The sequence below is a fragment of the Nicotiana sylvestris genome, chromosome 4 (genome assembly GCF_000393655.2).
Source record: "Nicotiana sylvestris chromosome 4, ASM39365v2, whole genome shotgun sequence".
Taxonomy (NCBI): Eukaryota; Viridiplantae; Streptophyta; class Magnoliopsida; order Solanales; family Solanaceae; genus Nicotiana; species Nicotiana sylvestris.
Window position 1 is genome coordinate 181708674 of NC_091060.1, and position 27450 is coordinate 181736123.

At 40.3% G+C, this 27450-nt stretch overlaps 1 protein-coding gene across 3 annotated transcripts in view; it reads left to right on the plus strand.

Moving 5' to 3' along the window:
- The first annotated feature begins 16879 nt into the window (after nt 1–16879).
- LOC104235937 (tetratricopeptide repeat protein SKI3) overlaps nt 16880–27450 on the plus strand; it is a 30252-nt gene continuing 19681 nt past the window's right edge. For all 3 annotated transcript variants that reach the window (XR_713308.2, XM_009789777.2, XM_009789776.2), the window contains exons 1-10: nt 16880–17153; nt 17238–17513; nt 17594–17716; nt 17803–17886; nt 17986–18036; nt 18327–18419; nt 18933–19073; nt 19204–19284; nt 19489–19736; nt 19818–19989. Coding sequence is in view for 2 of the 3 variants with exons in the window: in XM_009789777.2 (XP_009788079.1) it covers nt 17151–17153; nt 17238–17513; nt 17594–17716; nt 17803–17886; nt 17986–18036; nt 18327–18419; nt 18933–19073; nt 19204–19284; nt 19489–19736; nt 19818–19989 (1272 nt within the window). In the remaining variant the exon portion in view is untranslated. The remainder of the gene's footprint in view (nt 17154–17237; nt 17514–17593; nt 17717–17802; nt 17887–17985; nt 18037–18326; nt 18420–18932; nt 19074–19203; nt 19285–19488; nt 19737–19817; nt 19990–27450) is intronic.

A 27450-nucleotide genomic window follows, 5' to 3' on the forward strand; every position in this document is an offset into this window, starting at 1 on the left:
GCATTAATAAAAACCAAAGGCTTATTGATTACGAAAACTTGTAAAAATAAGAAGCTAGAACTGAAAAAGAAGCTACTAAATGAAATAAGAAGCTATGCTATTAAGGAAAATTGCAAAAGAAGTAACAAAGTAAAATGCAGAAAGTAAACTGAATACGTACAATAGGGGATTGAGACGAATATACATAAGAGGAAATGAATATATACATGGAAAAGTAACTTTATATACATACCGAAATTGAAAAATAACGAAAAGTGAAAAATAAATAGTAAAATTATATACATACCAAAAGTGCAAAATAACAATAAAGAAAAATCAGTATCATAATTACAATCCAATTATCAAATCATCAAAATAGGACCACCCCATCCCCCAAATAAAAACTAGCATTGCCCTCAATGCTAATAACAAAAATAAGATCAAAAGGGGTTAGAGAGTAAAGAAAACTCCCTATGGGCCCTCTATCTAAATAGGGTCCTGTGGCTGGGTCCCTAGATCACCTCCCCCGGGGTCCTGTGGCTGGCCTGATGCACCTCCCTTAGGGTCCTCCAACTCAATCTCTAAGTCATCAGCCTGAGGAATCAGTCTCCCCTTCCTAGGCTCTCCATCAGCCCCCTGCTCCGGTATCTGCTCTGCCTGAGTTGCTGGAATTTGGTCCACTAATAATAGCTCCAATGGTAGGTAGCCAACTGATTTCATCTTTTCCACCTCTCCTCTCAACAACTTCACTGGCTCCTTTGAGGCCCGAGTCTTTTTTAGCTTCTTCATCTGCTTGCTCAGCTCCTTAATTGATTTTCCTTGAACTGTAAGAGCATCCATGATGGGATTCTGGTTGTCCAGGAGCTTCTTCTGGTTGTCCAGAAGCTCCTTGAGAGTTTCCTTCACTGAAGCTGGCACCTGGGGTTGTGCGGGAACTGACTGGGTTGCCACTGAGTTGGATATTATAGACAACTTTGATGTTGCAGCTTGCATCCAGTTGTTGATGTTGGAGAGAGTCTGGTTCAGCCTATGTGCAGTCAAAAAGTATGCTGATGAGGAGGGCACTGAGGAAGGCATGGAAGTAGATGGTCGGGGGGAGGATGTGGTATGGCAGTGGGAGGCTCAGAATCAGTGACCACCACTGTTGGCTCTTCATGCGGGACAGTAGAAGTAGTAGCTTTGCCCTTGGATTTGGGGTTGCCTGGACCTTGAAGGTTGTACCATGAGAAGGGCCTCTTGGGTTTCACCTTGATATCGAAATCCCTTTTCTCAACCTCTTGATCCTCAAGTTACATGGTGAGGAAGTTCAGGAAAGGGTAGGATCTCTCATCCTTGTTGACCACTCTGGTTATCACCCTGGACATGATATTCCCGATATTGATCGGGTACCCCGCCATAATGGATGCCATTATAATCGCCCGGGAAACTAGCATATCACTGTCATGAGTAGTGGGGTCTAATCTACTGCACACAAATGTCTCCCAACCCTTCGCCTCAAAGTTCAGGGTGTTCATGTAGATAGGGACCCCCGCAGTCAACCAAGCTGGAGTAGTACCCGGGAGAGCAAGTATTGATGCTAACCATGGGCGGGCCGCCTCATCTATGGCCACCTTCTCTAAGTACAACGACTTATCTTCATCATTGAATCTAACATAGTCGTTCAGAGTTTTTCCATCAAACTTGATCTTCAGGTTTCGCACCTTAGTCACAAATGTGCCCTTTTTGATATGGGCGACATTTGCATAAAATTCCTTAACTAGGTGCTCATTAACATCCGGCGGCCCACTTATGAAGTGTTTTCACCCCACTCTTTCATCAAATTGCTACTTCACATTGGGGTTGTGGGGCAGAAGATCCCGCTCTATAAATTGATCTCATATATGAGTGACCTCTGAGGCCACCACTCCCAAAATTTGTGGTAGGCTTGCTCACTGACGAATCTCTATTGCCACACCTCAGGGTTTCTTGTTCTTACCAACCCTTCAGTCTGGGTGTCACCTCCTCCCCCATCATCTGGTGTCTCGGCATCTACATCAATGGGCTCCGGTCTATATGGGGAGGCTATAGGAGAGGCTGATGCTGAGGACTCACTACTCTCCGCTGAGCCATCAGACGACTCAGAAGAAGCAGGAGAAGTAGGAGAAGTTGGGGGTGTAGGCACGTCTCTCAGTCGAAATCTCCCTGGGAAGTCTGGTACATGAACGGGCACAGAATAACCCTCTGAGGCCTCCTAGGAAGGAACATACTCACTCCCCTCAGTGTGGGATATAGCTCTGTCTGCAGCTTTGATATCTTTCCGCACCTTCCCAATGGATTGCCGCACTGCTAGGGGTAACTTGATTTGTCCTCGTCCCCTACCCCGGGAGGACTCTACTTTCCCTTTTTGTTTGTCACTGCCACATTTTATTTTAACCATTGTCTGCATACATAGTCAGTGAAAGCTCGTTAGTATTGGTGCTAGAAGAAGTAGTAAAGAAAAACATATGAACAATTTACAATGGTGTAACAACACTGAGAACCGCTAACAGCGGATAAAGAGGCGCGGCCGCGGAATGAGCACCGCTGAGAGCGGAAAAAGGGGCGCAACCGTGGAGGGCATGAGGATCAGACTACCCATCCTCTGATTCTACAAATCCGCTGACCGCGGAAAGTTGGGCGCGGCTGCGGAAGTTACGCCATTGTTCGCGGAAAAACAACCACGGTCGCGGACCCATTTTGTGTACTGCTCTGAATATTTGCATCGCTGACCATGAGAAATGCAGCGCGGCTGCGTAAAATGGGTCGTTGTCAACGGAATTTGCCACCACTGACCGCGGTATACAAAACTTCCAACTCAGATTTTGCATATGAACACTGACCGCAGAAATACATACGCGACCGCGAAATTCAAAAAACGACTGAGTAACCTAGGGTTCAATTTTTCTTGCCATTAGCGGATATCTCATACATTATTAACCCCAACTAGGTATTAACTAATTATACCTAACTATTTAAGCAATATTTAATTAACACTAATGAACCCTAAGTTAAAATTAAAAGAAAAAAAGGAAGAAGAAATAAAAACTAACAAATAAAATAAAAACAAGTACAAATTAAAGAACAATTACGAAATGAAATTACCAATTGTGTGATGAGTGATGAGAGTGGACTTTAATTTTTGTGTTTGTACGGATTAGGACTCACATGAACAGTGAAAATTAAGCTTGAGAATTTAGAGATAGAAAAGGGTAAAAGGTCTCTTGACCTTCTATTTATACAAAGTATCCTGGGACCTACCAAACTTGCCTAGCGCGATGGTGGAATTTCACCGCGGTCCGCGCTTTGGACTTACAGAAGGGCTGCTTGGTTAACACTTCCGCTGAGAGCGGAAAATGGGCCGCGGCCGCGAAAAGGCACCCTGACCACGAAAAATCCTCCGCGGGCATGGATGATACTTCAGAGAAGTCTCATTTTAGACTTTTCAAGCCCGCGTCTGCTACCAAATTACGCCTCCGCGAACTAGCCACCGCTGACCGCAAAAAAATGGGGCACTGTCAGTGGTCCAACTACAGACTTGTCAAATTTTTCCATCTTTGTCTTGCACTGCATCAAACATTCCTATACACATCTCACAGCCAGTTAGTCCAAAATAAATCTTACACTAAGAAGAAGATCAAAAAGAAGGAAAACACATGGGTTGCCTCCCAAGAAGTGTTTGATTTAATGTCGCTGCACGACGCATGTTACCATCAATCATTTGAGATGGATCATTGCCACCACGTGGTTGTCATCAAACTTGTCAATATAATGCTTTACTCTGTGCCCATTAACTATAAATATTTTACCATTTTTGTTTTTCAAATCAAGAGCACCAAATGGAGTTACATGCACCACCTCAAAAGGACCACTCCATTTTGACTTGAGCTTTCCCAGAAACAGTCATAACTGGGAGTTGAATAAGAGAACCAAGTCACTTTCCTTGAATTCCTCGCTACGGACATACTTGTCATGTAAGTACTTCTTGTCCTTATATAAGGACGAGCTGGAATAGGCATAAAACCAAAACTTATCAAACTCATTAAGTTGCTCTACCCGGAGATTTGCTGCAACATCCCACTCAAGATTTAACTTTTTCAAAGCCCATATGGCCTTGTGCTAACTCGATCGGAAGATGGCACGCTTTCCCTGTTGATTAGCATGATTTCAGGAGGCTTGATTATATTTAGGAAATCTGATTTTATTCTAATTTTATTTGATAGTTGGATTGATTATATAGATTTATTTTATTTCCTTTATTATCATTAGGAGCTTTGTATAAATTCCCTTGCTCATGGGATGTAAAGACACACAGAAATACAAGAAGCCTTTTCTTCTTCTCAAAAATCTACATGGTATCAGAGTCATTGCTGCCTCTTTTTAGGTGAGTTATCTCCATCGCAGCTCTAGGGTTCCTTTTTCTCAAAGGGGTTGAGTTTTCTCTCTATTGTTGGTTGTCCCCAACACATACTCCTTCTGATTTCCTTCTAATTGGGATAAAACATGGAAACATTCAAGGAGACGGTTTATGGAGAAATCTTGTCTTCGGATGAAATTCAGCTTCTCTATCGTCTCCTAGCCAAACTTGACTCCGCTAATGTTTCCACATCCAATCATGTGCAATCAGGTACTGCCTTGTTGATAACCTTAATACTTGGATAGTCGATTCTGGTGCAAATAGACATATGACATGCTCTTCTAAATGCATCCAAAACTATTCCCCGTCTCCCAAAGGAGATAATGTTAAAATAGCTAATGGTTCTTTAACACCTATCTCTAGAACAGGTTCTGTCATTTGTACTCCTGATATTAAACTATCATTCATGCCCTATGTCCCTAAGTTCCTTATCAATCTTTTATTTGTTAGTGCCATTACCAAAGCTCTAAACTGTAAAATTGAGTTCTTTCCCGATTATTGTATTTTTTAGGAACTTCAAACAGGGAAAAAGATTGGCAGTGGTAAATTACGTGATGACTTGTATATATTAGATATCATTCAAAAATCTAGTCAAGCCTTTTTTGGGGAAAGTAAGGATGTCAACCAAGAAATAATACAACATCATAGACGGTTAGGACACCTATAATTCTTTGTTTTGAAGAAGTTATATCCCAAATTGTTTTCAAGGACTCGATTTGAATCTTTGTTCTGTGATGCGTGTGAATATGCCAAGCATACTAGAAATTTTATCCTGTGAGTGATAATAGAAGCAAAACTCCATTTATGACTATTCATTCTGATGTATGTGGTCCTACCCAAACTATTTCTTTGTCTGATAGTCGATGGTTTGTTACTTTCATTGATTGTTGCACTAGGATGACTTGAGTATATTTATTAAAAGCCAAAAGTGAAGTTTGATCTTCTTTTCAGTCATTTCATAAGATGATTTGTACTCAGTTTGATGCCAAAATAAAAATCTTGAGAACTGACAATGGCAGCGAATATATGGATAAAAGATTTGGTGCTTATTTGGAGTCCAATGGGATAGTCCATCAGACTAGTTGTCCTTACACTAATGCACAAAATGGGGTTGCTGAAAGAAAAAATAGGCATTTGTTAGAAGTAGCAAGATCTCTTATGTTCACCATGTATCTACCAAAACCTTACTGGGGGGGATGCTATTCTAGCAACTGTCTATCTTATCAACAGAATGCCACTTAAACCCCTCAATTTTCAAAGTCCTCTAGAAGCTTTAAATGGTAAGAATGAATATATTGTTCCTCCAAAAGTGTTTGGGTGTGTTTGCTTTGTTCACACTAGAAATTCTAGAAAACTTGATCCTAGAGCTATAAAGTGTATTTTCATTGGGTATTCTCCGACACAAAAAGGTTACAAATGTTATCATCATCCCTCTAGGAGATCTTTTGTTAGAATGGATGTTACCTTTCAAGAATCTGAGCCCTATTTCACTACTACCTCATCACCTCTTCAGGGGGAGAGCAATAAGGAGGAAGAGGTGATTCTACCTAGTTCTATTACTGGACCTCTAGATGACATTATCATATGGGAAAGTGAAATTGGAGAAAGAATTCAGGGGAAGACTATTGGGCATTTGGATAGGCCTGATTTGAAAACTTACTCAAGGAAAAGTAGAGCAGAAGAAGCCATCATACAATCTACTGAAACTGAACCTTCTTCTACTGGTGAGTTATCTACATTTCCTAATGAGTTAGATAAACCTATTTCTCTTAGAAAAAGAGTCAGATCTTGCACCACCAAACACCCTTTATCTAATTTTGTCTTCTATAATTCTTTGTCTCCCTCCTATAGAGCCTTTGCCTTGTCTATTTCTTCTGTGTCTATTCCATAGAATTGGAGGGAAGCTTTTGCAGATCCTAAATGGAAGCAAGCTATGATTAAAAAAACAAAGGCCTTGTCAAAAAATGAGACATGAGAACTTGTCACTTCACCACCAGACAAGAAGTTGGTTGGCTGAAAATGGGTCTTTACTGTGAAGCACAAAGCTGATGGCTGCAAGATTGGTGGCTAAGGGATTCCCTCAGACTTATGGAGTGGATTATCAAGAGACATTTGCCCATGTTGCTAAGATGAACATTGTTAGAATTCTTTTATCTTGTGCAACTAATCTTGATTGGGACTTGCAACAGTTTGATGTGAAGAATGCATTTCTTCATGGAGACTTAGAAGAAGAGGTGTATATGGAGATTCCTCCTGGATTTGATACTACACAGAGTCAAGGAAAGGTATGTAGATTGAAGAAAGCCTTATACGGACTAAAACAATCCCTTAGAGCTTGGTTTGACAAATTCAGCAAAGCAATGATCTCCTTCGGTTACCAACAAAGCAATGATGATCACACCCTCTTCATAAGACATCAAACGGGTAAACTCACTCTTCTCATAGTTTATGTTGATGACATAGTAATGACAGGAGATGACAAATAGGAGATGTCTCAATTGAAGAAGTTGTTGGCACATGAATTTGAGATCAAAGATCTAGGAAAATTGTAGTACTTCTTAGGAATTGAGGTTGCTAGATCCAAAAGAGGAATCTTTATTTCTCAAAGGAAGTATATTCTGGATCTTTTGAAAGAAACCGGTATGACAGGTTGCAGACCCGCATATCGCCCATTGAAAACAATCACAAGTTACAAAGCGGAGTTGGAAAATTAGTTGATAAGGAGAGATATCAGAGGCTGGTTGGAAGACTCGTTTATCTCTCCCACACTAGACTAGTCATAGCCTATTCAGTTAGCCTGGTGAGTTAGTTCATGCATGATCCCCGAGATCCTCATATGCAAGTTGTCTTTCACATTTTGCAGTAACTGAAGTCTGCTCCAGGGAAAGGTCTACTTTTCTCCAAACATAATCACCTCCAAATAGAAGCCTTTACAGATGCAGATTGGGTTGGATCTCTAGATGATAGAAGATCAACATCCGGTTACTGTACGCTCGTAGGAGGAAACTTGGTTACTTGGAGAAGTAAGAAGCAAACTATAGTTGCTAGATCAAGTGCGAAGGCAGAATATAGAGCTATGGCCCAGGGTGTTTGCGAACTGCTTTGGCTACAAAAGCTACTACAGGAATTGAAACTCTATGAAAAAGGAAAACTTTCCTTGTACTGTGATAATAAATCTGTCATCAGTATAGCTCATAATCCAGTCCAGCATGACCGAACAAAGCCTGTGGAAATTGATCGACACTTCATCAAATAAAAAGTTACAACTGGTGTCTTGAATTTGTTTCATGTGCCATCGGAAAAATAGCTAGCTGATGTGTTTACCAAAGGTCTCAACAAGCGAACTTTCCATACTTTGAGTTGCAAGTTGGGCATGTGCGACATCTTTGCACCAACTTGAGGGGAGTGTTGATTAGCATGATTCAAGGAGACTTGATTAGCATGATTTCAGGAGATTTGATTATATTTAGGAAATCTGATTTTATTCTGATTTGATTTGATAGCTGAATTGATTGTATAGATTTATTTTATTTTCTTAATTAGCGTTAAGAGCTTTGTATAAATTCCCTTGATCATGGGATGTAAAGACAAACAGAAATACAAGAAGCCTTTTCTTCTTCTCAAAATTCTATATTCCCAAACACCAACCAGTACGAAGACATACCAATCGGAGTCTTGTAAGCAGTCCTGTAAGCCCACAAAGTATCATCCAGTTTCTTTGACCAGCCAGTCCTATTTGCATTGACAATCTTTGACAATATGCTCTTAATATCCCTGTTGGAGACCTCAACTTGCCCACTATCCTGAGGATGGTAAGGGGTTGAAACCTTGTGATTGACACCATACTTTGCAAGCAAAGTGTCAAATGCCTTATTGTAGAAATGAGAACCCTCATCACTGATGATTGCTCTAGGAGTGCCAAACCGAGTAAAGATATTCTTCTTGAGAAAAGCCACCACACTCCAGGCCTTGTTGTTGGGTAACTCCATGGCCTCAACCCACTTGGAAACATAATCAATGGCCACCAGAATGTACGAATTGCCACATAAACTCACAAAAGACCCCACGAAGTCAATGCCCCACACATCAAATATGTCAACCTCAAGGATAGTGGTGAGAGGCATTTCATCCTTTTTTGAAATTCCACCCGCTCTCTGACACTCATCACATCTCTTCACAAGCTCACCTGTATCCTTGTACAATGTAGGCCAATAAAAACCACAGCTAAACACCTTTGAAGTTGTCCTCGCCCTACCATGATGACCATCATATAGAGAGGAATGACAAGCATCAAATTTTGAACAAATAAGGCTTATCCCAGTAGTTGTCCAAACTATCCCGTTTAAGCTTTTTCCTTTGGTTAGAAGAGAGCTCACACGAAATAATACCGGTCACAAGAAATTTGGCAACATCTGCGAACCAAGACATGTTATTCACAAATACGGAGAGGAGTTGCTCATCAGGAATGAATCATTAATTTCGAGGCCATCACGAGGCCTCCCCTCCTCCTCCAAGTGGGACAAGTGGTCCGCCACTTCGTTTTCACACCCTTTTCGATCAACAATCTCAAGGTCAAACTCTTGAAGCAGTAGAACTCATCTCATCAACCGAGCCTTAGAATCTTTCTTTGTCATCAAGTAGCGGAGTGTTGCATGGTCAGTATGAGCTACCACCTTGGCACCCATGAGATAAGGACTAAACTTCTCCATTTAAAACACAATTGCTAGCAACTCTTTTTCCGTCACCGTGTAATTTACTTGAGCATTATTCATTATTTTGCTTGCATAATACACCAGGTGAAACTTCTTGTTTACTCTTTGACCCAAGATCGCTCCTACCGCAACATCACTTGCATCACACATGAGCTCAAAAGGTAAGCTCCAATTGGGTGCGGTAATAATGGGAGTGGTTGTCAATTTGTACTTGAGAAGTTCAAAAGCTTTCATACATTCATCATTAAACACGAACTTTGCATCTTTTTCCAATAATTTGCACAAAGGATTCACTACCTTGGAAAAATCTTTGATGAATTTTCGGTAGAACCACGCATGCCCAAGAAAACTCCTCACCCCCTTGACTGAAGTAGGAGGAGGAAGCTTTGAAATCACTTCAATCTTTGCCTTATCCACCTCAATACCGTTCTTTGAGATCTTTTGGCAGAGGATAATGCCCTCCTCGACCATAAAGTGGCATTTTTCCCAGTTAAGTACTAGATTTATCTCCTCACCTCGGGCCAACACTTTGTCAAGAGTACCCAAGCATTCTTCAAAAGAGTCACCCACAACGCTAAAATCATCCATGAACACTTCCAAGAAGTATTATACCATGTCGGTAAATATAGCCATCATACACCGCTGAAAAGTAGTCGGTGCATTACACAAACCAAATGGCATCCTAGAAAATGCAAAGGTGCCATACAGACATGTGAAAGTGGTTTTCTCTTTATCTTCCGGAATAATCAAAATTTGGTTGTAACCTGAGTACCCATCCAAAAACAGTAGAAGGCACGCCCAGAAAGTCTATCCAGCATCTGGTCAAGAAAGGGCAATGGAAAATGATCTTTGGGGGTCACTTTATTCAGCTTTTGGTAGTCCATGCACACCCTCCATCCGGTGACAGTCCTGGTGGGAATCAACTCATTCTGCTCATTGGTGACCACAGTCATACCACCCTTCTTTGGCACACATTGCACCGGTGAAGTCCAAGAACTATCTGAGATGGGGTACACAACCCCAGCATCTAGCCACTTGATCACCTCCTTTTTGATAACCTCTTGCATAGCCTCGTTCAACCTCCTTTGATGTTCTATGAAGGGTATGGCATCATCTTCAAGTATAATCTTGTGCATGCAAAAGGCGAAACTTATTCCTCGAATATCATCTAAAGTCCATCCAATTGCCTTCTTCCTTCTTTGGAGTACCTCCAGTGTGGCATCTACCTACACATTAGTAAGACAAAAGAAAGAATAACAGGTAAAGTTGTACTAGGGCCCAAGAATTCATACCTGAGGTGTGAAGGCAAAGGCTTCAACTCCAAAACAGGAGGTTCCTCAATTGAAGGCTTTGTTGGCGGAGTCTTTCTGTTCTCAAAATCCAAAGAAAGCCTATGGGGCTCATAAGAATAAGAACCCATTCTGTGCAAAGCATTGACACACTCTACCCTACCTTTATCCTCATTCACATCAAGGTTCAACAATACCGCTTCTAAAGGATCCTCCACATTGATCATGACACTAGTATCATCAACTATCACCTCCATGACAAGATCCACAAAAGAGCAAACTTCAGTACTATTCGTCCGCCTCATTGATTTGCACACGTGAAAGATAACTTTTTCGTCACCCACCCGAAAGGTGAGCTCCCTTGCTTCCACATCAACCAATGCCTTCCCAGTTGCTAGGAAAGGCCTTCCCAATATTATAGGCACCTCATAGTCGGCTTCGTAGTCCAGAATCACAAAATCAACAGGCAAAATAAACTTGTCCACCCGGACAAAAACATCATCAATAATACCGAGCGGCCTCTCCATTGTTCTATCCGCCATTTGCAATCTCATTGAAGTAGGTCTCGGTTGACCAATACCCAAAGTTTTGAATACAGAGTAAGGCATCATATTTATACTTGCTCCCAAATCACACAAGGCTTTTGCAAAATACGCACTACCAATGGTACATGGAATGCTAAATACGTGGGATGTTCAAGATTTGGAGCCATAGAGTGCACAATAGCACTCACTTGATGAGTCATTTTGATGGTCTCACAATCCATAGATCTCTTTTTAGTCACCAAGTCTTTCATAAACTTGGTGTAACCCAGCATTTTATCAAGAGCTTCCACCAAAAGAACATTGATCGACAAGCTTTTCATCATCTCAATAAACCTCTTAAATTGGTTTTCACTCTTTTGCTTCGCAAGTCTTTGAGGGGAAGATGGAGGAGGCCTTGTCAAGGGAGCCTTATCCTTGGGTACTACCATTTCCGGTATGTCTATTACGTGTTCCCTATACGGGTTCACGACATTTTGAGTCTCTACCTCATTATCATGAATATCAATTCTCACTTCAGCATTCAAATTCTCTTCACTCACTTTCTCATCAACTATAGGAACATCATCATCTTGTACTTCAACATCATCACTCACTACTTCCTTTTGCTTGGAGGTATTCACTTCACCACCTCTACCGCTTCTTGTGATCACCGCCATTGCATGCCCGGTATTGTTCCCACCCTTCGGGTTTATTGCCGTATCACTAGGTAGAGCCCTCTTAGGACAAGTATTCAAAGATTGCAAAATCTGGCCAAGTTGAACCTCCAAGTTTCGGATTGAAGTATTATGGGATGCCAACAGGATATCAAAGTCGGTGTTCTTTTCATCATTTGTTCAAACATCATCTCAATCCTTCCCATCTCATTGTTTGACAAGCTAGGACCTTGGGACGGAAATGGAGGCGAGTTTTTTGGTTGTTGATACATCAGAGGTCTTTGAAAGCCTTGCCTCCAATTCCCTTGATTGCCATTATTCCAACCCCCTTGGTTGTTGTTTCCTCCCCAATTGCTGTTGTTGCCACTCCAGTTGCCCTGGCTGCCCCAATTCTGATTGTTGTTCCCCCAATTGCTATTTCCCTGTTGGTTTTGATTCCCCCAGTTTCCTTGGGATCTCCACTATTGTTGTCGGTTAGGAGCATTGCCCCTTTGTCCTTGGTAGTTGTTCACATACTGAACTTCTTCACTTTGTTCATCATACCCATCATCTTAGTTGAAACCACTGCTATCATTATCATATATATCCGGACTTCCTTGACCTTGTTGACCTCTTTTTCGCCTTTTGTTGACCAATATGTTTACACCTTCCATAGCATTTACTTGTCTCAGCGCTTGAACTTGCTGCAATTGGGCTTTTGCCAACTGGTTCATTGTTGTAGTTAACTCTAATATTGCCTGGCCATGGTCATGGAGCTCTTTGTGCAGGTGAATGATAGGTGAATGACAGTGGGATCACCCTGTGGCACATTAACTACCCTCTCGCCAATTTTTTGCCACAAGTAATATTATTGCGAAAATAATAATAATTTATCGCAACAATTACTTTTGTTGCTAAATATTGTTATAAGCCACAAGTATGTAACCAAAATACAATTTATGGCAACAGTATTTCTTGTTGCGTTAAGTTAGCCTTTGGCAACAACATCTTTTGTTGTTGCAAAAACTTTTCCCATCAACATTTGTTGCAACGACATGCAATAACTTTCATGTTGTTGCCAAAAGTTTTCGCAACAATATTTAATATATGGCAATGAAAAAATTTGTTGCGAATTCCGAACTTTCTTGTAGTGCCATCTCATCCAATATCTCACACGCCTCAGCATAAGGTGTATTCGTAAAATTTCCCCTACTAGCTGGTTCACTGCACACTGATTGGTCGTGTTAATACCTCGGTAGAATGTTTGTTGGATCATTGCTTCGGTCATGTCATTGTTTGGACATTCTTTCACCATTGTCTGAGATCTCTCCCATATCTCATGAAGTGGTTCATTAGGTTCCTGTTTGAAGGCCAAGATCTCATCTCTCAATGTCGTCGTATGCCCAGGCGAGAAAAACTTAGCTATAAACTTGTCCGCCAACTCATCCCACATAGTGATGGAATTGTTGGGAAGTCTTTCGAGCCAATCCAAAGCTTTCCCTCTAAGTGAAAAAGGGAACAATCTTAATCTCAATGCATCATCCGACACATTTGTCTGTTTGCTTCCCCAACAGGTATCCACAAAGCCCTTTAGATATTTATATGCATTCTGATGGGGAGCACCTATGAAGTACCCTCGTTGCTCCAATAAAGTTAACATCACATTTGTAATTTGGAAATTGCCCGCCCGGATCCGAGGTGGGACAATTGCACTTGCGTACCCTTCATTTGGAAGCACCTGAGGGGCCACTCGTAGAGGAGCTTGAAAAGGGTCTGGAATGTTATCATTGGTCAGACGGCCTCTTCTTTGAGCTTGAGGTACTAGAGGTACCTCATTTTCACCATTATCATCTACCTCCTCCCTCAGGATAGCATTTCCGATAGGATCATAGTTTGTCATGTTGTACCTGAATTGATTAACTCACACAAGTAAGTAAAACAGAAGGAAAGAAAAACAAGACACAAAAGTAGTTAGATAGATAGCCAAAATCGTTTAGCTCCCGACAACGATGCTAAAAAGTGATCAGCTCCAACTCTGTACCACTATAGAATGGCAAGAGTGGTCGATGCAGCTTTTACCCGAAAGGTCGGGATCGAATCCACAAAGAGCTAAAATTAGTTTGGAATTGGGTTTCTATCTAATCTAGCTATGTGCGATGTTCTTAATTGCACTTCCAATTTTTTTTTGGTTATTATTATACTTTTAACACTAATTAAGAATGAAAATAAGCTAAGTATGATATTTTTGTAAGGGTTTTCTCAATTAGTAAAAAGGCACTAGGAAAGTGACTTACACCTAGGTGAGTATCTAACGGGGTCTAAAACTTAGGGCAAACTTATTGTAATTGGGATCATGATATAACCATCGCACATAATTACTCACTCTATACCTCTCGGTAGTTTGAGTGACTTTGCCTTAATTGGCTTTCTCAAGCCCAATTGGGTGTTTAAACAATGCAAGCAAATTGACTCAAGTCGATTATTACTATCTCTAGGTTTAATCCTTTAATTAGGGCTATCAATCTCTTGAATGTACTCCAATTCCTTGTTAGCCTGAATTACCTAGACTTAGTCTCTCTTTCTCAAGAAGAGCCTAAGTCAAAAAGGCACAAATTAGTGTTTGCAACCACCAATTCAACAATTAAAGCATGTATCAAGTTAAATATCATTGACTCATAAACATTTAAGCCCTAAAGTTGAAGACCCATTAAATACGCACACTATGGTTGGGTCACAACCCTAGCTAATAGGTTTAGCTATTCATAATCAAAGAAGAAATCAAAGATGGAGATAAAATATAAGCCATAAAGAGTAATTACAAGAGTAAAATCTAAGATTAATTGTTAAAGATGTTCTAAAATTACTCTAAAAAGAAAAAAGAGGTTGTTCACGTGCTCCACAAAATAACAAATGCCCTAAAAATCTGAAAAATAACTATTTAGACACAACTAAATTTTCTAGACAAAATTGCCCCTACGGAGATTCCGCTGACAGCGGAAAATGGGTTGTCTCAGTGCTTGGACTTTCACGGCCGCACAAAAGCAAGCGCGGACCGCGATTCTTCTCTTCTGAACTTGGTCTGAACTTTGAGTTCGCTGGGAATGGAAAATCAACCGCCTCAGCGCTCCTTCAACCGCGACCGCGAAATATGTACGTGGACCGCGATTTTCAATTTGAGCTCTAAACTTAGTTCTCTGATTCTTAATTCCACTGAGGGCGAGAATTAGACAGCGATCGCATCAGATGGTATCGCTGCCGCGCAATTTCATCGCGGGCAACGGTGACTGTTAAGCCCAATAAATGACTCTCTGAACCTTGCTACCATTGAGAGCGTAGTTAAGACCGCCTCAGCGGTGAAACTTCCACGTCCGCTTCTATTTCTTCGCTGTCAGCGCCCTTTTGACTCAGCTTTGAACTTGTGCAGGTTTCACTCCTTTATGAGCTGGTTATGATTTTCTTGTCTCTTTTTGACCAAACACTGCAGACAAACACAATAAGTTAGCTTTCGGGAATACTTGCACACACTTTTAATCCAAAACCTAAGCAAAAAGGAGCATAAAATAGGCTAATCCCTCTCTAGGTGATTGTTTGATGGCGAATATGTCATTCACTCCTGCCTCCGTCTTTTTTGCTCTGACATGGTCTGTTACGAACTTGTCAGCCATTTCCTCGAATGTTTCAATCGAGTATGCAGGCAACTGTGAATACCATGTTAGCGCGCTCCCGGTGAGGGTTTTGCCAAACTTTTTCAATAAGATGGAGGGTACTTGCTCCTTGGCGAGGTCGTTGCCATTGATAGCAGTGACGTAGTGGGTCACATGATCCTCAGGGTCCTTCGTACTGTCATGTATCTTCAGGTACGACGACATTTTGAAAGTTTTGGGTATTGCATGCAATGCGGCTCAACAAACCGACCGACGTCCCTTTTTGGTAAGAGATTTGGGGCCCCCGGTATTTTGTCCACCCGTTCTTGATGTTCTTTCATCTGGTCTCGGAGCATTTTGTTTTTGTTTTCCATTTCTTCCATTTTCCTTAGGATGGCTGTAAGGGCATTGTTACCTGCATCATTAACATTGTGAGTAGTACCTGCTGTGAGTGGAATGAGGTCGTGCTGTTCGATTGCTGTTGGCTCAGCGCAGGTCCTCGCGCGCACTCCGGTTGCTTTATAGGTCGGTTTGTCGAGGATGCTGGTCAACGTAGGCCTCGAGTAGCTTTTTCACCGCTAGTGGTGCCTCTTCAACTTTGGATGTGGAGGCTTCTTTACCGCTGGATGCTATAACGCTGCCATAAGGAGGGGGCGAGCTGTTTCGCTTATGAGAGGTATTTGGAGTTACCTCCTCATCCTCCGTTTCATCGACTTCGTTGATGGTGTTAAGGAGATTGGTGGTGAGGTCGACTATTGCTTTTCTCTTTTCCTCTCCATTACGTGCCATGTTAGATTTGTGTGTGCAAGGAAATATGATGTTTTTGCGTTTTTTAGATCTAGAGGAAACTAAAATTTTAACTAGAAAATTCTCACATACGACGCCAAATTGTTTGACCAAAAAGTACACTATTTGTTAAACTAATTAAATAAAAGATTAGGGGGCTAATCCTATTTAAAGGTAATAGCCTTGGATCTAAAATGGGTTTGTGCGGATAACATGGGACCACATAAAAACGGATTTAATGCAATACACATTAAATGTTATGGTTGTTAATGGGATGAGAACAATAATAAGCAATAAATACAATAAATGACACTAAATGTAAATAGAGAGAATGATTCATCCAATATTAAATGAGGTGGATGATGACAATGATGTAAGACAAATGACTAAGAGAATATTGGACACTTTCTCGGATATGATGTGAGAAATGTATAATAAACAACAAATCGAATCTCTTTGGAAAGACAAATGTTTGTATTTTACTAGAGAGTCAACTTTTCAAGAGAGTTCTTTATCATATAGAATATTACATGCCCTTCACCTTCTCTCTAACTTTCTATTTATACGAGACATACCCTTAATCTGACCTAAAGTACAAACACAGAAAATATTCAACGGAATATTCTTTAAAATATCTTATTATAAAAATAGCCGTTACTATTGACTTAAGCATTCGACCTCGGCCATAACCAACAGCTCGGCGGTGAATTCCTTTAATTATTTATTCGACCCCGATCTAATCGCCTCTTAGTAATTTTTCCTCGTGCCGGGTTCTTAGATTTTGACCCATACACCAACGGGTTTAAAATATAAATTTTGAACAGATTCAGTATCTTCTTGATATTTCATGAAGTTAAATTATGAGGAACACAATCCCGTGCAACCTGAACTGAAGTGCGTCTTTGTCTATTCCCCTCTTACAAAAGAAAGAAGGGGAAAGTAAAGAAAAGGAAATAAACAGGGGGAGAAAAAAGAAATGAAATATTAGAGCTGGATTGTATAAGAGCACATAACCGGAGGTTGCCTCGTGGCGGTGAGACTACTAATAATTGGAAGCTGTAGTGCCGGCAAAGCGTCGTCTCCTCATCGAGGGTTTCGTTCAGTAATCACGGAGCTTCGAGTGCCCTGAAAATGGTTCTTCCTTTCAACCCTTTCATATCTTTTGCTTTTTTTAACGACGTCAGTGACTGAACCTGTCTTTAAGCTTTTAACTGTCAGAGTGAAGAAGACGATGCTATAAGACGGTTAGAAGAAGCAGTTGTGGACGATCCTTCGCTCCACTTTGATCTCGGGGTCTTGTTATGGGATAAGGGAGGAGACATTCAGGAAAAAGCCGCTCAACATTTTCTCATAGCGGCGAAGCTCAACCCACAAAATGGTGCTGCTTTCAGATATTTGGGACACTACTATGCTCGAGTGGCTGTCGACTCTCAGAGGGCTGTCAAGTGTTATCAGAGAGCCGTCAACCTTAATCCCGATGATTCAATTGCTGGGGTTTGCCGCATATTCTTTGCTAAATTACATTTTCTTACTCACAACAGAATCACATTGATTTTTCTTCCTCTCTCTATCAGGAAGCAATATGTGATATACTGGACGGAAGTGGAAAAGAGAGCTTGGAGATAGCTGTATGCCGCGAAGCTTCAGAGAAGTCACCCAGGGCCTTTTGGGCTTTATGCAGATTGGGTTTCCTTTTGGTTATTGTTCCTCATCCTAATCTTCTACTTCTACTTGTACATTATAGGGTTCGGTTCCCTGAAACAATTCCCCCACCCTTGGTTAGGTCAACCAAAAGAAGTGGTCCGAAGCAGTGCAGAGTCTTCAGCAAGCCATTAGAGGCTATCCAACATGTGCTGATTTGTGGGAGGTTATTTTCCTCTTTTGTTTCTCATGCGATCGTTTTAGTTGCTGTGTAGTTTATTCCGTCATGTCTCTCAGTGTCTTTGTCCATCTTGCACTTATCCAGGCTCTGGGTCTTTCCTACCAGCAAATGGGCATGTTTACAGCCGCTGTTAAGGTAATTACCTTTGTTTTAGTTCACAAGGGGGGCAGTTAGAGAAGTTATCTCCCAATAAAGAAGGATGGCATGCCATAAAGGATATAGACATCTGTAAATATGCTAATATTACACTTTGTTTATAGTTTACTGTTTCAAAGGTTTGGATTGTAGATCCATAGATGTATATGTATTAAAAATAGTTGAATGGAATAAGATGTTTGAATAGTTTATTGCGTTGTGTCACAATGATAGTACATCCCTTTGATGTCTGTTACTTGTTGCTCAATCTTGTCTTCTCATTATAACAGTCCTATGCAAGAGCTATTGAATTGGAGGAATCAAGAGTATTTGCATTGGTGGAAAGTGGAAATGTCCATTTGATGCTTGGTTCGTTTCGGAAGGTAACATTTCTCCTTGCGTCTGGACCATGCTCCATTTTATGCAATTATTAACAAGCTTGATGTATGTAATTTAATTGTGGGTTTGGATTGGTACTCCTAAACATGGGCTGGTTTAGTAGACTGTTGCCTGAACGCAAATTATCAGGTTGTCTGCATTGTGTCTCTTGGAAATATCGTAGCACGTATTATTCTTCCAATGAAAGTCATGTAAGGAATAAGGATAGACATAAAGGTTTTTTTTTTTTACTTATTAAAAAAAAAAAGAAAAACTCTCCCACTAAAAGAAAAACAAAATTCTCCAAGTAAAAGAAAAAGAAAACTTCTGTTAGAGTAAGGCTATATGTCTATGAGCTTATATGAGCGAGTACTTGCATAAGCCTTATTTAGGCTCAGCCTCAATGAGTTACAGTGAGTAGCATAAAAGATCTCAGGATAATTCAGCGCGATCATACCTATAAAAGATATTCGGATTCTTTTAATGTTTCTTTCTTTACTCTTCCATCCTGAATGAAGGGAATAGAGCAGTTCCGGCAAGCTTTACTGATCTCACCTCTGAATTTGTCCGCGCATCATGGGCTTGCCTCTGCACTCCTTAGTTTGGCAAAGGAATCTATTGATTCTGGTGCCTTTAAATGGGGAGCTTCACTCTTAGAGGTTAGTGATCCAGTAATTTTGAAGTTTCACCTGCTTCTGTAGTATTATGGTGCAGAAGGACATACTTATTCTATTCCTTCTCCCTTCTTCTTTTGGTTGAGATTTTTTCAAGCGATTTGCTTAATTTCAGGAAGCGTCGAAAGTGGCTCTAGAATGTACTTCCATTGTTGGCAATATGTCTTGTTCTTGGAAGCTGCATGGAGATATTCAGGTAGCGTCCAGTGAATTTTGTTTTTTCTTTGCATAATGCCATTCATTTTCGTGCAATTTTCTGTACTCTTCCATTTCCCAATCCTTCATGCCTTCCTACAGTGTCATATGGAGTATGTCAAGCCTACTCCCATCAAATGACTTTACTACATTGATGGTTTGGTGTTGACTGGTTGACAATGGTGCTGCTTCTTTCTTTTGTTAGCTCATATACGCGAAATGTTTTCCATGGATGGATGAAGGATTGGGATCAGGAGCTGATGAAAAATCATTCAGTAGTTCAATCCTGTCATGGAAGAGAAACTGCTGCTTAGCAGCCAGATCTGCTTGTCGCTCCTACCAGCGGGCTTTGCATTTGTCCCCTTGGCAAGCTAATGTGTATACTGATGTTGCCATTGCATCTGAGCTTCTTTTGTCGTTGAAGGAGAACTGTAAAGATGACATTAACTCTTGGTATATGTTTTGTTTTATTGCTTAATGTATGATTGCATTTGTACGAGCATAATCTTTTAAAGACACTAGCTCATTCAACAGGTTTGTGTCTGAAAAGATGTGCCTTGGAGGCTTATTACTTGAAGGTTGCAATAGCGAGTTTTGGGTAGCCTTAGGATGTTTATCTGATCATTCTGCATTGAAACAACATGCTTTCGTACGGGCGCTGCAGTTGGACGTTTCTCTTGCAGTTGCATGGGCACATCTTGGAAAGGTAACTTGCTGCATTAGTTTCCAAGATTATCTGTCTTCATTTATCTCTCAAAGCTTTCAGAGTTTATAGGAGGAATAAGAGATAAGAAGTTAACTGAAGAAACTGAATATTTTAGTAGAGTAATTAATCTTTTTCTCTATATTGCTGCTTGAAGATTCTTTGGTAACACTAAGTGATTGATTTGTATCATGGATCACGTAATAACTGGTCCATTTATTAAATATCGATGCTAGAATCCATAGAATTTGGACAGCACTTCTTCCTCCAATCTTGAGAACAACTCGTGGAGTTTGCCAAAATGTATGTAAATTGGTTTATGATAAGATATTCAATCACAAGAGTCAACAACAATAACAAACCCAATATAATCCCACAAGTGGAGTCTGGGGAGGGTAGTGTGTACGCAGACCTTACGCGTATCTTGAAGGTAGAGAGTCTGCATCCGATAGACCCTCGGCTCAAGGAAAGATGAAAAGAAAGCAATAGCACAAGCATTAACAACAACAAGATAATAAGAAAACGAAGCGAAAGGAACAATGCGTAGTATTAGAAATCATACAATAATAGGACACCGGACTAACACTAATACTACTGGTATGGGAAACACCAGACTAACAAGAGCAATATGCCTGAAAAATCATTCTTTTTCTGCATGAACTGTTAGAAAATTTAGTTTGGGCGTGCAATTAGTTTCCTCATTGGAGTCTTAAAAGTGGATCGATTCCTCAATTTGTTAATTTGGTGGTTTAGGGCTCAAACCCATGAATTTCCAAGTTCAAATCTTCAAATCAAATCTAACCCATGGTATAATATCATCATCTAAGCTGAAGTATTTCACTTGAATCTTAAATATTGATACCCATCTCAAAGAGAGCACAAGGATTACTAATTACTATGAATGGAAATTACTGGCTGTTTTTTGGGGTTGTTGAGCACGTCTTGATTTGTATAACTTTACGTAGATTTAGGCTCTCCTTTTTCCCCCTCAAAACTTCTGTAGCTGCTGCAGTGGAGAAGCTGTAGCACTTATTTTCCCCCATTCTCTTTCGCTGTCTCAAAGAAGATCAAGCAGAATGCTTGTATTTGCAACTCCAAGTTCAACGCCCCTCAAATACCCTTCCTGTCGCCATCAGCTATACACCATAACATTTGGCTGGCCCCTTATTATTTTATCATTATATATGTACCTGTGAAGCACTTATATGCTGCTAAATAAAGAATACCTTTCAGATCTGAAAAATTGCCCCAAATGCTCTTTCTCCCTTTGTCATTGTTCCAGTAAAGGAGGGAACTTGGTCTATTGGATTTTATGTGCAAAGCTTGTATCAATTCCCTCCTTTGAGACACCTCACATGTGACATGACTATTCTTTCCCAAACAATTCACTTTTGAATTCTAATTCAAAGAGATATTAAACCATCGCATAACATTTTTGATTTGCCCAAAACTTCACTTTATTACATTTCTAATTCCATTGCTCTTTTTGGACTTGCTATCCACGTTTCTTTTCCCTAAATATTACTGATTTATGGATAAATATTAAGCACTATTTCCACCTCAAAGTTGTTATGCAAAGTTTCACTTATCTTTGTCGTCAAAGCTCCAGTTTTCCACCGTGATTGCCCATGGGTGTCAACGATCATTGACAGTAATTGTCATTCCATTTTTGTTTTCAATAGTTGGGCAGAAGAAGCCCAACTAGGTATTTGGGTGGATCACAACCCGAAATATTTTGGACTTGCTAAAAGAGGCATCCATGTCGGAATGGGCTTGCTTTCTTTCCCTAAGCGAGGATACAACAACAACAACAACATCAACAACATACCCAATTTGATCCCAACAGGAGGGGTCTGGGAGGGTAGTCTGTACGCAGACCTTACCCTACCTAATGCAGGTAGAGATGCTGTTTCCAATAGACCCTCGGCTCATGAAGGGCAAGAAGAATAAGAGGAAAGCAAGGAAGGAAGAAAGATGTAAGAGGAAAGAAAAGGGAGAGATAAAGGATAAGTAGTACCAAATAATATCAACAGAGAAGACAATACCTGAGGCGAGCAACACCACATAACATAATAAAAAATCTAAGCATATGAAGAGACATGCATGCTACTAAGACTATCGGCGAACAACTACAAACGATCTACTAACCTTCTACCTTAATCCTCGACTTCCACACCCTCCTATCAAGGGTCATGTCCTCAGTGAGCTGAAGCAGCGCCATGTCTTGGCTAATCACCTTTCCCCAGTACTTCTTAGGCCTACCTCGACCTCTTCTCAAACTCTTCATGGCCAATCTCTCACACCTCCTAACAGGAGCATCAATGCTTCTTCTCTTATCATGTCCGAACCATCTCAGCCTTGACTCTCGCATCTTGTCCTCCACGAAAGCTACTCCCACCCGGATAGCTTCATTCTTAATCCTATCTCTGCTGGTACACCCACACATCCATCTCAACATCCTCATCTTTGCTACTCTCATCTTCTGCACGTGGGAGTTCTTGACTGGCCTACACTCAGCCCCATACAACATAGCCGGTCGAACCACCACTCGATAAAACTTACCCTTAAGTCTTAGCGGCACATTCCTATCACACAAAACACCGGAAGCGAGCCTCCACTTCATCCATCTCGCTTCGATGCGATAATAGACCCGAGATACTTAAAACTCGCTCTCTTGGGGATAACTTGACCATCAAGCTTAACCTCTACGTCTGCATCATGGGTCCCGTCACTGAATTTGCACTCCAAGTATTCTGTCTTGGTTCTACTCAGTTTGAAACCTTTAGACTCCAAGGTCTGTCTCCAAATCTCCAACCTCGCGTTAACCCCGCTACGCGTCTCGTCAATCAACACTATATCATCGACAAACAACATGCACCAAGGCACCTCCCTTGGATATGACGCGACAGTACATCCATCTCCAAGGCAAATAAAAATGGGCTAAGAGCCGATTACTGGTGCAACCCCATCACCACAGGGAGATGCTCCGAGTCACCACCCACAGTCCTCACCCGAGTCTTAGCATCATCATACATATCTTTAATCACCCTAATGTACGCTACCGGAACGCCCTAACCTCCAAACACCTCCAAAGGACCTCTCTCGGAACTTTATCGTATGCCTTCTCAAGGTCAATAAACACCATATGGAGATCCTTCTTCCTCTTCCTGTACTGCTCCACTAATCTCCTTACCAGATGAATCGCTTCCGTAGTCGATCGCCCCGGCATGAATCCAAACTGATTCTCGGAAATAGACACACATCTCCTCACCCTGGCCTCCACCACCTTCTCCCAAACCTTCATAGTGTGACTCAATAACTTGATACCCCTATAATTGTTGCAATTTTGGATATCACCCTTGTTTTTTATAAAGCGGAACCATTGTACTCCACCTCCCTTCTTCAGGCATCTTCTTTGTCTTAAAAATAACATTAAACAACTCAGTGAGCCACTCCAAACCTGCCCGCCCCGCGCTCTTCCAGAATTCCACCGAGATTTCGTCTGGCTCCGTCGCTCTGCCCCTGCACATCTTACGCATCACCCCTTCCACCTCCTCTACCGTAATCCGCCTACAGTACCCAAAATCCCGCCGACTCTCGGAGTTCTCCAACTCACCCAGCACAATGCGTTTATCCCCTCCTCATTCAACAGTTTATGGAAGTATGTCTGCCATCTTCTCCTAATGAGTGCCTCGTCCATCAACACTTTCCCATCCTCGTCCTTGATGCACTTGACTTGATCTAAGTCGTGGGCTTTCCTCTCCCTCACCTTGGCCAACTGGTACAACCTGTTGTCCCCGCCTTTGCCCTCGAACGAGGATCCTATGCCAGTTTCGATGCCAAAAAACCAGGATCTTAAATTATCAGTTTCGATTTCTAATTTCAAGTCCCACATGTTTATGTTTTTGTTTTTGTTTGTCTATCGATCATGCAAATAATTTATAAGGTTAAAGTTTGTCATGAATGGTCAACAATGGGTTTATTTTTCCAGCAGTTGTTTAGATGAAGTCTAAGATATCCCATGAACAACATGTAAAGCGATTATACTTTATAATGTTGATACTAAATGAACAATTTGGTGATTAGTTCAATAAATTGTCATCCCTAATTATTGTTAGTTAAAATAATATAAAACCGTGATTGCCACCAACCGTAGCCTTCGGAACTCGCGGTGATGGGCCTACCTCTCTACCCTTCTTTACTTAAATATCATGCGTAGTGCGTATGTATGAAGGACACTCAATCCTTCTATGCTTAAAGAAATCTCATGGGTACACCACAACATAATAAGAGAAAACAAGCTACTCCTCAAATGTATAAAGTCCTTCTCGATTCCATCAAAAGCTCTCCTATTTCTCTCTCTCCAAATGATCCACATGATTGCAAGTGGAGCGACATCCCAAGGTTTGCGTCTTTTTCTCCTCCTTCTGAATGTGCAGCTGAACATTACTCCTTTACTGTGCCTGACATCACCGACATCACCCACTGAAGTCCAAACCAACCCAATACTTCACATCACAAACAAAATGCAATCTGACAATATAAAAGACGGCAATCTAAATCTTCGCCCGAGTACTTGCACATGAAACCAACTGACACTTGTAACTTTCCTCTTCCTCAAATTCTCAGCCATTAGAATCACCCCCTCGTAGCTAGACATGTGAAGAAGCACACCTTTCTTGGTACTCTAGGAATCCAAACTGAGAGATAAGGAAAGATTGCTTCCTGTCTACCCAAAAGTAAACGATTAAATGTCCTTCAAACACCCCAAACAATTAAATGTCATTTATGGTCGCAATGGCAAGCGTTACTGAAGAGGCTTCAACGGAATTTCTTGTGGGGCATAGAAAAGGGGATAAAATGTCATTTAATGAACTAGAATGTGGCTACAAGCCCTATAAGGTATGAAGGGTGTGGAGTGCAATATTTGAGGATGTTCAAGAAAGCCTTATTGGGAAGTAGCTCGGGAGGTTCGCTAAGGAATGTTAAGAAAAATTTACCTTCGACATGACTCGACTCCAAAAGTCAGCTCTCAATCTTGCAGGTTTCCCAAGACTATATACAGATTAGTTTTCCAACACATGCATTACACGTGTATTCCATGCTAATTACAAATTTCTTAAAATGATAGAAATAATGTTAAAATAAGTGTGCGCTGAGTTACACGAAGTTAGAAAGGAGAAAGTGCAAGCTCAAACTGAATATCAAATATTCAACATAAAAGTTTTCTTGTTTGTGATATTTAGCAACACATGGTTTAAATTTGAATATGAGCAACGTCGGCTATGGTTACAAATGCTTCATGTCTTAAAGTTTGTGCCATGTCTTTAAGGAATTGTAACCTTCGCCTTTTTACAGTGGTATACATTTCAAGAAGCTATTGTCGAATAAAAGTAGTAGATACTTAATAGTTATTGACATCAAAAGATTCAATTGATATATATAAATCATAATTGCCCGTAGAGATATCCTTTGTGTGATTCAAACTTATGAGCCTTTCATATGTGTATTTTTGACACAAGAATATTAGTTGCATTGTATATGTACAAGTGCAACCGAAATGTATCACTCTATTGTTAGTTACAATTAGTATAACTTCTAAATACCAAACTGTATAAGATTTATCAATTTCGTGATACAATAATCCCGGTAACCTATTAGGAGTGTAATAAAATATTAAGGCTTAATAGCAAATTGTCAATTTGACACCCATACCGGATAGAAAAAATCAATATCATTCTAAAAAAACGGAGTTAAAGCTAATTATCACATGATATTTTTTCATTGATATCCGTAGCTTGAATATGGTATCTTGCCTTATAAATTGTCGTAAGTTTTGTGGTTTTCATGTTTCTATCATTTTCTATGGTGTTCTGCATTTTCCAAGTAAAATGGACATCCATAATCCATCAAATACCATCTCTATGCGTATCAAAATACCTCAGTTCTAAGTTCCTCGGGACCAACAAAGAATTATTGAGCTCGAATCACTGTGGATATGCAAAAACTTCTGCCTTGACTAATCTTAGGAGTAACATAGGGGAAAAAGCCGAAAAATGTAAAGAAAGAAAAACAAAGGCAAGAGTGGAAAAGGTTAAGTCATCTAAAGAGTCCGAATAGAAGTATCTTTAATTATAAAGTTTATCTTTCTAAACAAAAAAAATATTTTACTTTCTTCTGTAATAATACCATGGGGGAATAAAGAAAGTTTTTGTGATCATGCTTTATTTTTGTTACTTTCTGCACAGATTACTTTGGTCCTTATTTACAAAAGTAGTCTTGAAAGATGTCAAGTAGTACTAACTTATATAAAGTTGTCAAAGAGAAAGTACAAAGAAAATTACGATAGACAATGAAAATGAAAAGACTAACATAAAAGATTGAAATGAAGAAATTAACATATAAGTGGTGTACCTTTTTTGCAGAAGGTGTTGAGAGGACACCAAGCAGTGAGTATTTTAAAGGGAAAAGCAGATAATAATTTGACAAAGGACAAAGAGATAAAGCTGACTGACTTGAAGTGCTCAGTCTTAACAGATGGAAGCTGAAAGAAGAGAACATAAAAAAGAGTAACAGACAAACTCATATAACCTCTACATAAAAGCTGGAACGGCTACAATAAATTCGATAACCGCGATTCAAAAGTTATTTAAATTTATAACACAGCTAACCACCATCTTAGATGCTAAAAGCTGAAGAGTAAGGTTTCTTTTGGGTCAAGAGCAAAATGGTATATTAGCTAGTAAAGGATATTATGGTGAATCAGCTTTTAACTAAAAGTGTTCACACTTGTAATATTCTCTGTATGATATGATATTACAACCCATACTCTCAACCAATGTAAGGTCTCTAACAACCTCGAATGCCCAGGGCTGGACATTTGGAGCTTGGATAGTATAACATAGGATGTTTGGCTCGACCTTGACAACCCAACATTAAGGTGTCTGGCTTTGATACTATGTTAAGAAAAATGAATCGTGGATTTAACGCAATTGCAGAAGTTATGTCATGAGTTAAGAATTGTTCAAAATCATAAAAAAAGATTGCAACTCATACCCCCAACCAATATAGAATTCTAACAATATAGAACATTCAAAGGACTGATAGTAGAAACATATGGTACTCAAAACGGTGGTGGACTGGAAACATCACACTACCTTATGGTTACAGATTATGGGGGAACATTATGAAGGTACGTGGAGAGTTCATCGACAATATCACCTTTAAAGCTGGAATTGGAAGCATAGGTGGTGCAGAGACATCAGTTTAAGTGTTACCTTCTCAACAAACTTCAACATATTGAGGTAGGAGGAGACAACAATTTGTTATGTAGAGAAAGCAGGAAGGTGCTCTTTGGGATTTGAGATTTAGGAAACATTTACGATACTGGGAGGTTATAGAATTTCAAAGAGTCATGAGCTATTATACAAACATAACATTACATAAATGGAGCAGAACACCTGA